The following is a 12,033-nucleotide window of genomic DNA, read 5'->3' as shown; positions in this document are numbered from 1 at the left end:
TTAGAGCAGACTCCGGGCAGACAGACCTGGGTTTGAATCCCAGCTCTGCAGCTTCCTCGCTGTTTGACTTGGGGCAGGTGTTTTGAGCCTGGGCTTCCTCATAGGAAAATGGAGGGGACACCCACCTCCCAGGGTTGCAGAGAGGAGTTATTGCGATCACAAAATGCCACGAAAGCACTCAATAAAATGGTAACTGACTTCTAGGTGGGGGAAGGACCTATTTGCATTTCCTCCCTAAAAGCTACTTGGAGTGTAGCCCCTCCTGTTTCACACACCGGGAAGCAAACCAGGCCTGTTCACGTCTGTCCCGCTGTCGGAAGACGCGTGCTGGGGGCTCTCCGAAGCTACCCCCCACGCTGTTAAGCAGGCCTGGCATCCAATTCTCTGCTTTGAGGGCAGTGACCACATACTTCACCCCCATCTTGAGCTCCAGGATCACATTTTCATCACCTGTTGCACATTTTTACTTTGATGAGCAACCATTTCTGTAAATTTCAATACTTCTATGACCTCATCATCTTCCCCTCCAGCCAATCAGACTTGAAACCTTAGCCTTGGTTTCCAACTCCCTCCCCCTGGTCCTCTTATGTCACCAATTCTGCGTTTTCCACCAAAATCTTTCTCAAATTTACCTCTTCATTTCTTTCTATCTGCATTACTGTTTCTCCATATTAATTGCTCTCTTTTCTTCTCCACGGGCCTGGCTGCTAGGCTAAATTTCAGAAGACACCACTTTTAGTATGACATCCCTTCAGTGGCTCTCTACTGGCCAGAGTGGACAGCCTTGAATGCCATACAAAGGGATTTCACCTGTGATCTGCCAAACAGTAGAGAGCCACTGAAGGGATGTCATACTAAAAGTGGTGTCTTCTGAAATTTAGCCTAGCAGCCAGGCCCGTGGAGAAGAAAAGAGAGCAATTAATATGGAGTAACCAGGGAAGCCCAAAGCCGAGTTTTAAAAAGAGTAGTCTAGGGACTTCCCTGGTGGCGCAGTGGTTAAGAATCCACCTGTCAATGCAGGAGACAAGGGTTCGAGCCCTGGTCTGGGAGGATCCCACATGCCACGGAGCAAGTAAGCCCGTGCGCCACAACTACTGAGCCTGCGCTCTAGAGCCCACGTGCTGCAACTACTGAGCCTGCATGCCGCAACTACTGAAGCCCATGTGCCTAGAGCCCGTGCTCCGCAACGAGAAGCCACTGCAATGAGAAGCCCGTGCACCGCAACGCAGAGTAGGCCCCACTCCCCACAACTAGAGAAAGCCTGCACGCACGCAGCAATGAAGACCCAATGCAGCCAAAAAATAAAATTAAAAAAAAAAAAAAAGAGTAGTCTACACTCACAACCTGAATTTCCATAACATCCTCATTCCCCACCTCACTACCACTGGATTCAGCTCCCTCCACTCTACTGAAACTGCTTCACCATGAAGACTTTTTGGTCCTTAACTGACATCTCAGCATTGGATACTATACAGTAATTGAAAGGCAGCAGCCCAAGGCTTTGATTTGATCTTGCCTGGTCTGTGCACAAAAGGGAATATAACTAGGATGGGAATGTAACAAGCAGCTTAGCATCGTTATCTTACACCTGGCCTTCATGCATTATGCTATCTGCCTGGTTGCTAAAGGCTTTTGAGTTTGCTACAGTGTAATTACCAGAGCTTCTCAGACCACTTTTTGCCCTAGGCTGTGTGATAATAATGAACAGAACATGGGCTTTGGAGTCAAGACAGATGTGGGTTTGAATCCTTGCCTGCCCCTAACCAGCTGTGTGAATTTGGACAAATTACCTAACCTCTCTGAGCCTTAATTCTCTCACGGTAAAATGAGGATAATTATGCCAATATGGTGAGGGGGGGCAAATAGGTAAAGGCGGCTTTAAAGATGAAATGAGTTAATGTGCCTAACACGGCACTTAAAACAATGCCTTTCCCGAAGGGCCTGTTCCACGAATGTGCGAATGTGTTCCTTTTCTTGCCTTCTTTCCACTAGCCCCCTTACATGTCAGCACCTGGCCCTCCACACAATACCTCTTAAGTAGCTGTGAGTCCTGCCCCATAAAAGGCTTTCCCTCTTGTTCTTGAGGTGGTATTTGAGCAGCTCATCTTCAGTTCTGACCCTCTCATCTCATTTCTGATTCTGCAGGATCCCAGGTCCTCTGTTCCACCCTCACTTCCCCTTCCCCTTAACCTCAGCTACTCCTCCTGACTCAGGCTATGCCCTCAGAGATCATTCTTCCCATCCAGACATGGTCCTTTCTTCTTTGTTTACATTCCCTCCCTGGGCAATTTCACTCACACCCATGGCTTGGGTCACTTTAAACGTAACTCCCAAAGCTGTCTCCAGCTGCTCTCTGGACATCACTTTAACACACCTTCCTTCCTTTCCGGCTTTCCTCAATGGCAGGGGTATTGGTGTTCAGATTGAGAATCAGATAAAAGCTACAAGTCCTGTCCCTAAAATCGCACACATACAAAAAACATTGCTTATAAATTCTGGCTTCCTTTCTCACTCAGAATGAAGTCTAAGGTCTTCCCCACAGTGATATGGACTGAATATTTGTTCTTCCCAAATTCAAATGTTGAAGCCCTAACCCTCAATGTGATGGTATTTGGGGGTCTTTAGGAGATCATGAGAATTAGGTCACGAGGGTAGAGCCCTCATCATGGGATTAATGCCCTTATAAGAGGAAGAGATTCACTCTCTCTCCCCGTCTCTCCCTCCTTCCACATGTGAGGACATAGTCAGGAGGCAGCCATCTGCAAGCCAGGAAGAGATTCCTCATCAGAAACCAAACAGACCAGCACCTTGATCTTGGAATTCCTAGCCTCCAGAACTGTGGGAAAATAAATTTGTTGTACAAGCCGCTTGGTTTATGGTATTTTATTTATTTGACTGCACTGTATCTCAGTTGTGGCACACTGGATCTTTTAGTTGTGGCATGCGGGCTCTTAGTTGTAGCATGCAGGATCTAGTTCCCCGACCAGGGATTGAACCCAGGCCCCCTGCATGGGGAGTGCAGTCTTAACCACTGGACCACCAGGGAAGTCCCAGTTTATGGTATTTAAAAATGGCAGCCTGAACAGACTAATACACCCCACAAGCTTCATATTACCTGGTTTCTGCTTGCTTCTCGGACCTCCTACTCTTCTCTTTGCTCACTCAGTTTTGGACACACTGTCTTCTTTGGGTTCTTCAAACATGCTAAGCATACTCAGGCTTCAAGGCCTTGGCACTTAACTTGGTGTAAGTGGGTGGGCTTTGTGGGGAAGGGCTTATCCATGACACCCCAGAATTTATAAGCAATGTTATGTACATGTGCAGTTTTAGGGACAGGACCTGTAGCTTTTACCATTCTCAATCTGAACACCAAAACCACTGCCCCCCAATCAATCAATCGCTCTGATCTCTCCCCCTCCCATCCACCTCCACACTGGTGCTGCTTAACTATCAAACAGCCTTGTTACCATCATCACGCCTTTGGTTTTCAAACCATAGCTGTCTCCCCTCTCCATAGAGGACCGTGTACCGTCTCCTCAGCCAGCATATGAAACCTCCCATATCCCAGTTTCAGCTTACCCGTCAAGCTGTATGTCCAGTTCTGCTGCTCTCTGAATGCAGCACGCACCTGTACACTTCTTTGCCTCTGCACCTGCAATTCCTTCTGCCCGGGATGCCCTCACTCCCATTTCTGCCCAGTGAACTTCCACTCATCCTATACGGCCCCATCTAGAAGGGAGTTCGTATGCTGGCCTCCTCACGCTTCCTCTGTGCTGCTGTGTGCTCAGTCTTGCCTCCACTGAACGGCCCCTGGAGGACGGGGTTGTTTCTGTGAGTGTGTGTGAGGTGCGTTATGAGAATGCATCCCGTGGCATGTGAGGGCAGGGACTCTGCCTCAGATATCCCCCGGACCCCAGAGTTCCATGATGGAATGAATTCTTCCTCGTCCTCAGGCCACTAAGAGCCCCACCTTCTCTACTGTTATTCTTTAAGGCAGCAAGACATAATTTTAACATTTATTGGTTTTCTTTGATTGCCTCTGGTCCAGTTTTGGAAGGCCTCTCTGGGTTCTTCTGGCGTTGTTTCTGGCTGCTGCAGCTGCAGCTTTTAAGGCCCTTTTTTGCTTCTTCAGCTTTTGAGCCTCTTGGAAAACCTGGGGATGAGAGAGGGCAGGAAAAAACTTTGTAATGCTATGCAAAACCTCAGACTTCGAGCATCTGGGGTGGGAAGTGACTCCCCCAGATGGTCACCCTAGCCTTTCTCTATGGGCTTCGTGCCCTGGGAGCCACCTCAAAGCCTCGGGGCCAGCTCCACGCCTTGCTCAGAAACAGACGACCCCTCCCTTATGCTCTCCCCACCACGGTCCTGGAGTGGGGCCAACCAAAGCAGCAGTCCCGACTCATACCCGAATGCACAGAGCCTTCTTGGTCACCCAGCGGCGGTGGGCTTTTCGGTAGTACAGAGGGGGAAAGGTGTACTCAATCCCCAGCTCCCTGCATATCTTCTCAAAGACAGCATAGTTGGTCTTGCGGAGGTTTTTGAGCATCTTTTTCCTCTGGTCAATGCTCATCAGTAGATAGCGCTTGTGGGCTTTGTCCTGTACGAGAGTTGGTATTACTTCGAGTATTATGTAAATAAGTGGTGTGCCACTTCACAGTAGCAAAGGATGGTCATTTTACCCTGGCAATGAAACTTCCCCACAATCTTAGGCAAATATTAGTGCAACTCTGAGGTAGGCAGTGTTACTGTTATTCCCATTTTACAGATGGGAAAATAAAGGCTCATAGATGTTAACTGATTCATTAAAGTTTCTAGAACTGCTGGGTCGGGACCTTGTGTTATACCTTGAATCCAGGTCTAGTGGTCTGACTCCACATCTCATGCTCTTTCCCCTGTACCACCCACTCAGCCTCTGCACAGCTCAGCAAACTATCAGCTGGGGTGGAGAGGAGGGAAGGCTTAGGAAAACCCCTGCCCTCGGCCAGGCACTGCTCCCTCAGTGGGGCTGGCATTCCATACTCCAACTCTGATCTCCAAGGAACAGCTCAACTAGCTTCAGGGAACACTGAAGTGCTAGGTGTGGAGCTGGGCCAGTCTGTGTTCACAACTGTGTGTTTATTAAAAATACCAGCAAGGGCTTCCCTGGTGGTGCAGTGGTTGAGAGTCCGCCTGCCGATGCAGAGGACATGGGTTCGTGCCCTGATCCGGGAAGATCCCACATGCCACGGAGTGGCTGGGGCTGTGAGCCATGGCCGCTGAGCCTGCACGCCTGGAGCCTGTGCTCCGCAACGGGAGAGGCCACAGCAGTGAGAGGCCCGTGTACCGCAAAAAAAAAAACCAAAAAAAAAAAAAACCAGCAATTGCCTAATTGTAGCAGCTCTGTGTCCGACACTGTGCTGAGATCCAGCAGAATGGTTAGGAGTGTGGGCCCTGGAGCAAGATCACCAAGTTTCAAGTCCTAGCACATCATTTCCTAGTGGTGTGCCTGTGCCTGGAGGGATAACTTCATTACGCCAGCCTAGCTCATTCTTCTGTACAATGGGATACAAAGACAAGTATAAGGGTTAAATGAACTGATGCATGTGAAGTATTTAGCATGAGGCCTAAACACTTTATATGCGTCATGTTGGCTGCCATTACTTCATACAGTCCTTGCAATCCTGTCGGTGGGTACTATTATGATCCCCGTTTGACAGACAGGAGAATTGAGGCTTGGACATGTAACTTCCCCAGGGCCACACAGCCAGTTAAGTGGCAGTGGCAGAGCTGGGATTTGAACTTGGGGCAATCTGACTCCATGCACGCATTCAACAACTATTTATTGAGCGCCCACTATGTGCCACACGCTGTGCCCTTGCTTTGAAGTTTGTGTTCTTGACCATTAGTGACACTCAGCACTGTCCTGTAAGGCTCCCATTTCACCCCTGGAGGTGGAAGGGAAGTGTGTTTCCCACCGCAACTGAGGGGTGGGTGCTCTGCTGCTCTAGCCACCTGGCTTCTCAAGCTGTTTCTCTGGACCCAGAGCCCATCAGTGCTCAGGCTCCTCTCCCCCAGCTAGCTGTGAGTGAGGCCCAAGGGTTACCTTTCGATGTTTCTGCATGTGTGCTTCATAACTGTGGATCTTGACAGTCAAGGCAACAACTGAAACCACAAACCACAGAGGATGAGAGCCGGGCACAGAGGAAGGAAGAGCCAGACCCTGGTTATGTTATAAGACCTCAAGGAAGGGCTTCCCTGGTGGCACAGTGGTTGAGAATCTGCCTGCCAATGCAGGGGACACGGGTTCGAGCCCTAGGTCCGGGAAAATCCCACATGCCGCGGACCAACTAAGCCCGAGCACCACAACTACTGAAGTCCCCGTGCCTAGAGCCCATGCTCTGCAAAAGAGGGAAGCCACCACAATGAGAAGCCCGCGCACCACAACCAGAGAAAAGCCCACGTGCAGCAACGAAGACCCAATGCAGCCAAGAATAAATAAAATAAAATAAATTAAAAAAAAGAAGACCTCAAGGAATAACAATCACCAAAGCTCTTGTACACCTCTCTATCACTCCCAGAGCACTCTGAACTTCAAGATCTCAAAAGCCTTTGGATTATCTTTCCTTTAGAAAGCAAAGTATAAGGAAGGGAAGTTCCTTAATCTTATGAAGGTATCATCCCCAAACCCCAAATTCCAAATTAGCATTTTTAATGGTAAAACTTTAGAACATTCCTGTTAAATTCAGGAATTAGTCTGGGATGGCTGCTGTCACAGTTTATGATTCAATACTGCCCTGGAGGTCCTCACCAATGTAATAATTTAAGATCCCAAGACTGTCAAGGGTCTTCTCCTTGCCTCTTCCCTTCCAGCTGCCATCCTTATCTCTGTGTTTTCATTAATGAGTTTTCAGAATTATCAGCTCCCACTCATCTCCTGAAGCCCCAGAATATTCTTCCCTCAGCTATCCTCTTATTTAACTCAAACCTATATTGCAAAGGCAAAAGCAGAAGGTGGCCCCAAGGAGAGGCTGTCACTACAGCAGGCCCTTGCCGTACACACACTGAGCTCTGGGAACACTGCAGAGTGCAGTGGGAGCGCTGGCCCTGACCCCATGCCCTTTCACACCACCTCAGCTGCAGAGTGGAGAGAGAGACAAGCTCTGGTTCCTGAGGAGCTTGGCCTGAGCTCATACAGAGGTAGGTACGAGGCAGGACCTGGGCGCTGACTACAGCATCACGGATAGAGTCCAGTTTTCACTGTCCTTGGTCCTTCCCGTCTCTCCCTTTACCAAGCCACATCTAATACCAGCGTATCTGCAGGTGAGGGGCCTGGATTAAGTACCAGCTAGCAGACTCCCCTGCACCCCGACCCCCCCCAGGGCCCCCCGACCAACTTCGAGCCTCCAGGGAGCCGGTGTCCTTAGGGTTTTCCACGAGCTTGTTCATCAGCTGCTCTTTCTTGACCTTTAGCTTCTCTTTCTGTTGACGACAGAGACCGAGAACCTGTGAGGTCTGCCACCCTGTAAGAACTAGCCCTCATACCTCCAGGGCCAGGGCCACAGTCATAGCAACTAGGCCATAAGGCTCAGGGCGTGACTTTGCTCTGATCATCAGGGTGTGGCCTCTGGCCAACCACATGGTTGTTCACATCTAGGTGAGCCCAAGGCCAGTGCCACTGACAGAAGAATGTTGGATGAATGTCCCCAAACCGTGCTCACTCATTCAGGCATTAGATCTTTATCGAGTACCTACTGTTTGTCAGGTGCTAAGGGTACAATGGGAAACAAGACAGTCCTGGCCTTGGAGGTGCTCAGTCTGGGGGTATTGACAAGTGGATATAGAATGAGAGTGGGATAAGTGCTGTGACTTGAGAAGCATGGGCTGGGAGGTGTTACCAGGGTAGGAGGGAATCTCAGAGGAGAGGACTGAGAGAGGCCAAGCCTTGGCAAAGGCCACTCACCTGGTTGGCCATTTCCAAAGATAAGAGTTTTTTCACGACATCATCAACCCTGTGGAAAAACCATAGCAATGAGAGACAGGTGTCGGCGGGGGTGGTGGGTGGGAAGAAGGAAGGGGAGCAATGCTGTTTTCATTTTAGTTTGAAAACCAAGGATGAGTGAAAATTTCTTTTACAACATGAGTCTCTCTGGAAGCGGGGTGCCATTTCTCAGGGATTCAAAGTCAGCACGGATCTGATTTGCTGGGCTGTGAACACGGAATGATGTGATAACTACAGAAAATTGGGGCTGTCAGCTCAAGTGTTTCAGGCTTGTCACAGGGAGAGCAAAAAGAGGATTTCCATTTCAGCTGGAATATGGTTCAATCTCTCTTGAGACACTTCAATTCTACAATCATTGTATTTTTCTCATGTCACACTGCACAGTGGGAGGGACTGGAGGGACTGCCCAGCTCCCACTGCACAGGACAGGGGCTGAGCAGAGGATCCTGGTTTTGGTATCTTTCAGCCCTGGATTCAAACTCCAGCTCTGCCCCTTAGGAGCTGTATGACACTGGGCAGTCTGACAATCTACAAAACGGGGACACGATTTCTTCCCTCACAGGATCAAGAGATGAAAGATTTCTACAAACACCCGTGAGGCACGGTGCCTCCTTGGTATCTCATGGTAGAGGGTCTTTACCCAGAGCACAAAAACGGCAAGCAGGTGTGCTCCATGTGCCCCTGCTGCCCACTCATCCTCACCATTCCTGGGCTTCTATAGTTCTCTGCCCTGTTCCATAGTCAAGCTGCATCTACCTCGAAGCCCCCTCCTTGCCAATCCTCCCAGGGCCCCCTGCCTCATCAAAGAGGTTTCTTCCTGCTTACTTCTCAATTCCGGGGATGTCCTGGTAGTCCTTGAGCAGCATAGAAGGGGGTGGGTCATCTTCATGGCTGGGCTGGACTGTCAAGTGGAGGGATGGAAAACACCCAGAGTCAACTCTCACTGCCCATCCTCCCAGACTTGGCTCTTCTCACCAGCTTTGTCAGAGACATCCACGGTCTCAAGCAAGGCATTGGGTAACCCCAGGCTCAGTTTCTCCTCTGCAAATCCTGTGGGCCTCTGCCTTGATATTTCATGCTGGGAGTAGGTGGCCTTTCCCAAGACCCTGTACTGTGCCTGCACTTCTCACACACCTGTCTGGCTCTACAGTTATCAGATGTCCCGCTAGGATGGGTACTCCTGTGGACGGACTGAGGTCGACTCCCTTTGAAGCCCCCACGTCTGGTCTGCAGCCCAGCACAGAACAGACGCCCAACTAATGCTCGCTGGGTGACTGCATGAATGAAATAAGGGGCTTGAGGAGGGACCCTGCACTTTAAGATGCCTGAATTGTAGACACCAAATAGAGATCAAAGGAAACCCTGAGGCTTAGACTGTGCTTGTAGGTGAGGGAGAGGCATGGGAGAGAGAAATTTGTCTTCTCCAGTCAGCCCCTGCTCTGCCGCTATGCAAATAATACTAACTAAATAACACTAAGATTTAGTAAGAGATGTGAACAACTATGAAGACTGCCTGGGAATGGGAAACCGGCCCTCCCCCTCGGAAGGGCGGACACGAAGCGCTATATCCCAGCCTCCACCTCCCCTCCTCTTGCCCTTCATGCAGGCTCCAGGCCCACGGCTTTGTCATAAGGTGGGCGTGGGCTTCTTCGCAGGACCTCCGGCCCCCCCCCGTCACCCGCACCCCCCTTCCCCCCAGTGGCTCCACGTAGACACCTCTTTCTCCTTGGCCACCCCAAGCTTTCTAGGCAATCTAATCTCTCTTCCGCCCTAAATCCCACCCAAGAGCTCCTACCTGGTTTCTGGGTGGCATATCCGCGGGCGGCCCGGAGGATGAAACCTACACAAAAAAGGAGGGTGCTGAGGACATTCTCCTTCAACAGTCCAGCCTCGATTCTCGTCTACGGCCCTTGCATTACCCTTCTTCCAAGGTCTTGGCCCCTCTGCGAGGACCACAGTCCCATTTCTTCCGCACCCCGAATACCCCATGTCTCTCCCACCGCGCCTTACTTGTTCCCCACCCACCACTCTTTCTCCTGCCGCTACACTCCGCCCCCCTCCCCCCTAACCTCTTGCCGCGTACCCTCTATCTCCGCCGAACCCCATTTCCCTACTTCCGCTGTCCGGCTTCTCAGCTCCTTACCTCCAGGACGTGAGGGAAGGCCCCGCTGGACGGAGAGAAGCTTGGCGCACCCTCCGCCCGGCAGCCCGAGGACTGGGGCCTGGGCCACTGCCTGGGTCCGAATCGAACTCAGCGCCCTCCACGCCGCCCTCAGCATGGTACCTTCTCACCCCCGAGGGGCCCGCCCCACGGCCGCCGTCGCCTTCGCGGTACGGACTTGGTTTAGGGCGCCGCCATATTGGCTCAGGCTCGACCAATCGAGTGCAGTTGCGAGACCGGATGAGCAGATGAGGACCGAGATGATGGATTGGCAGGCCGGACTCAGTGATGACGCGAAGTTGGGTCGAGGGGAGAGGTCTGGTTAGCTGTAGCGCGAGATTGAGGGGGCTTGGTCGTCGCCTGACATCGTTAGTGGCGTGCGGTGCTGTATAAACTCTTAAGATGCCACGTTTTCTTGAGCATGCCTCCCGCCCTTAATCCTACTCCACGTTCCTGACCTTGGGCCCCGATTATCTTGGGGGCTTCCCTGGGGCCTGTCGTGTCTTCTTCCCCCAACCTAGCATTTCCACCCCCTCTCCCTCCAGAGTGCAGGATGGACCCCTGTAAGAACTACTAGGTTTCAGCCTCTTCTCTGGCAGTGTTGCCGCGTGGTGATTAAGGTCGCTGATTTTGGACAGTCCTGGGCTGGAAGCCTAGCTCAGCCGTTTACTGGCTGTGTGATTCTGTGTGCAAGTCGCTCAACCTTTCTGGGCCACAGTGTGCTTACTCAACCATGAAATGGGAGTGGTAATAACCGTGTCTTATCTTTTAGGTTGTTAGAGGATTAACGGAGGCAGTTGTGTGCAAAGCACCCGGAATATAGTTAAGTATTCAAGAAATACTAGCTTTGATATTTGTGAAATGAGGGGTGTAAGGACAAATGCCAATTAAAAGTAGGAAAAATAAATCTTAATTTTCTCTGGTGCAAAAAAGGGAAAGACTCTTCTGCCCCTTGCTTTTCTTAGAGCATTTACTTTAGAATACCTGTAACTGTGAGTTCTTTCTCTGCCCTTTTGAGATGTATGTAAATCTTTTTAAAAGCTAAGTAAGCCTCTTGCCAGTTTTACAACCCAGGAATGTGTTTTTCAAGGACCTGGGAGCCGGCTCTTTGAAATATAATCATTAAGAAAGATAGAGCCCCTGTCTCCCAGTTTCTGCTGGAGGGTAGGAGCCTAACTTCAGCAGGTGCCCAGCTCCAAGTTGCAAACCTCCCTCCTCTCATAAAGATATGAGAAATTTATTTTTCCTTTGGTTAATGGCAATTAGCAAACCCAGGTGGCTACCCCATTTCCCAGCTGAATTTAGGATGACCCCTGTGTGACAAGTAGTGCTGTCAAGTCCTCTTGCTTGAGGACTAGTGATTATCTTGAGAAAATGTATGCAATGAGTTGTGTCCACTTGGCTGTGTAAACAGATACAATTTCTCTTCATCTTTGCAAACCCTTGAGCTGATTGCCTGTGACATTCTGGTTTAATTCTCATCCAATTAAAAAAGAGTTTTCTTCCTCTACTACCCTTGTGGAGAGGTTTTCTAGGTTGGCAGGAGATTTTGTTTTTAATTACATTTCTGCAACAGGGGCTACTCTTTTCTGAGGTCTGTTCCGCATGTCCCACAGTTCTCTGTGACTCCCTCGGTAACCCTGGCCACCGTGCCCTAATGGTCATTTCTCAAGTCTCCATCACTAGAATGGGAACTCTTTTTTTTTTCCTGGCCTCGCCGTGCAGCATGTGGGATCTTAGTTCCCCCACCAGGGATCGAACCTATGTCCCCTGCAGTGGAAGCGCGGTGTCCCAACCACTGGACCGCCAGGGAAGTCCCTAGAATGGGAACTCTTTGAGGATGGACTGAGCCTAGTCATTTTGGAACCCCCGCTGCCAGCACAGGGCCTAGATG

The 12,033-nt window shown here is 50.4% G+C and overlaps 1 protein-coding gene across 1 annotated transcript; it reads right to left on the bottom strand.

Moving 5' to 3' along the window:
• Nucleotides 1-1,271: 1,271 nt before the first annotated feature.
• Nucleotides 1,272-10,346, bottom strand: MRPS15 (mitochondrial ribosomal protein S15). The gene is given in 9 exon segments (XM_029231212.1): nucleotides 1,272-4,088; nucleotides 4,091-4,153; nucleotides 4,406-4,597; nucleotides 6,083-6,141; nucleotides 7,374-7,458; nucleotides 7,940-7,988; nucleotides 8,804-8,879; nucleotides 9,774-9,818; nucleotides 10,122-10,346. Coding segments are annotated over 9 exon segments (777 nt in total). The 5' UTR covers nucleotides 10,258-10,346; the 3' UTR covers nucleotides 1,272-4,016.
• Between the last annotated feature and the right edge of the window lie 1,687 nt (nucleotides 10,347-12,033).

This window comes from Monodon monoceros, unplaced genomic scaffold (assembly GCF_005190385.1).
Source record: "Monodon monoceros isolate NGI ecotype Baffin Bay Population unplaced genomic scaffold, NGI_Narwhal_1 Super_Scaffold_18, whole genome shotgun sequence".
Taxonomy (NCBI): domain Eukaryota; kingdom Metazoa; phylum Chordata; class Mammalia; order Artiodactyla; family Monodontidae; genus Monodon; species Monodon monoceros.
This window is presented reverse-complemented; position numbering and strand designations above follow the sequence as displayed.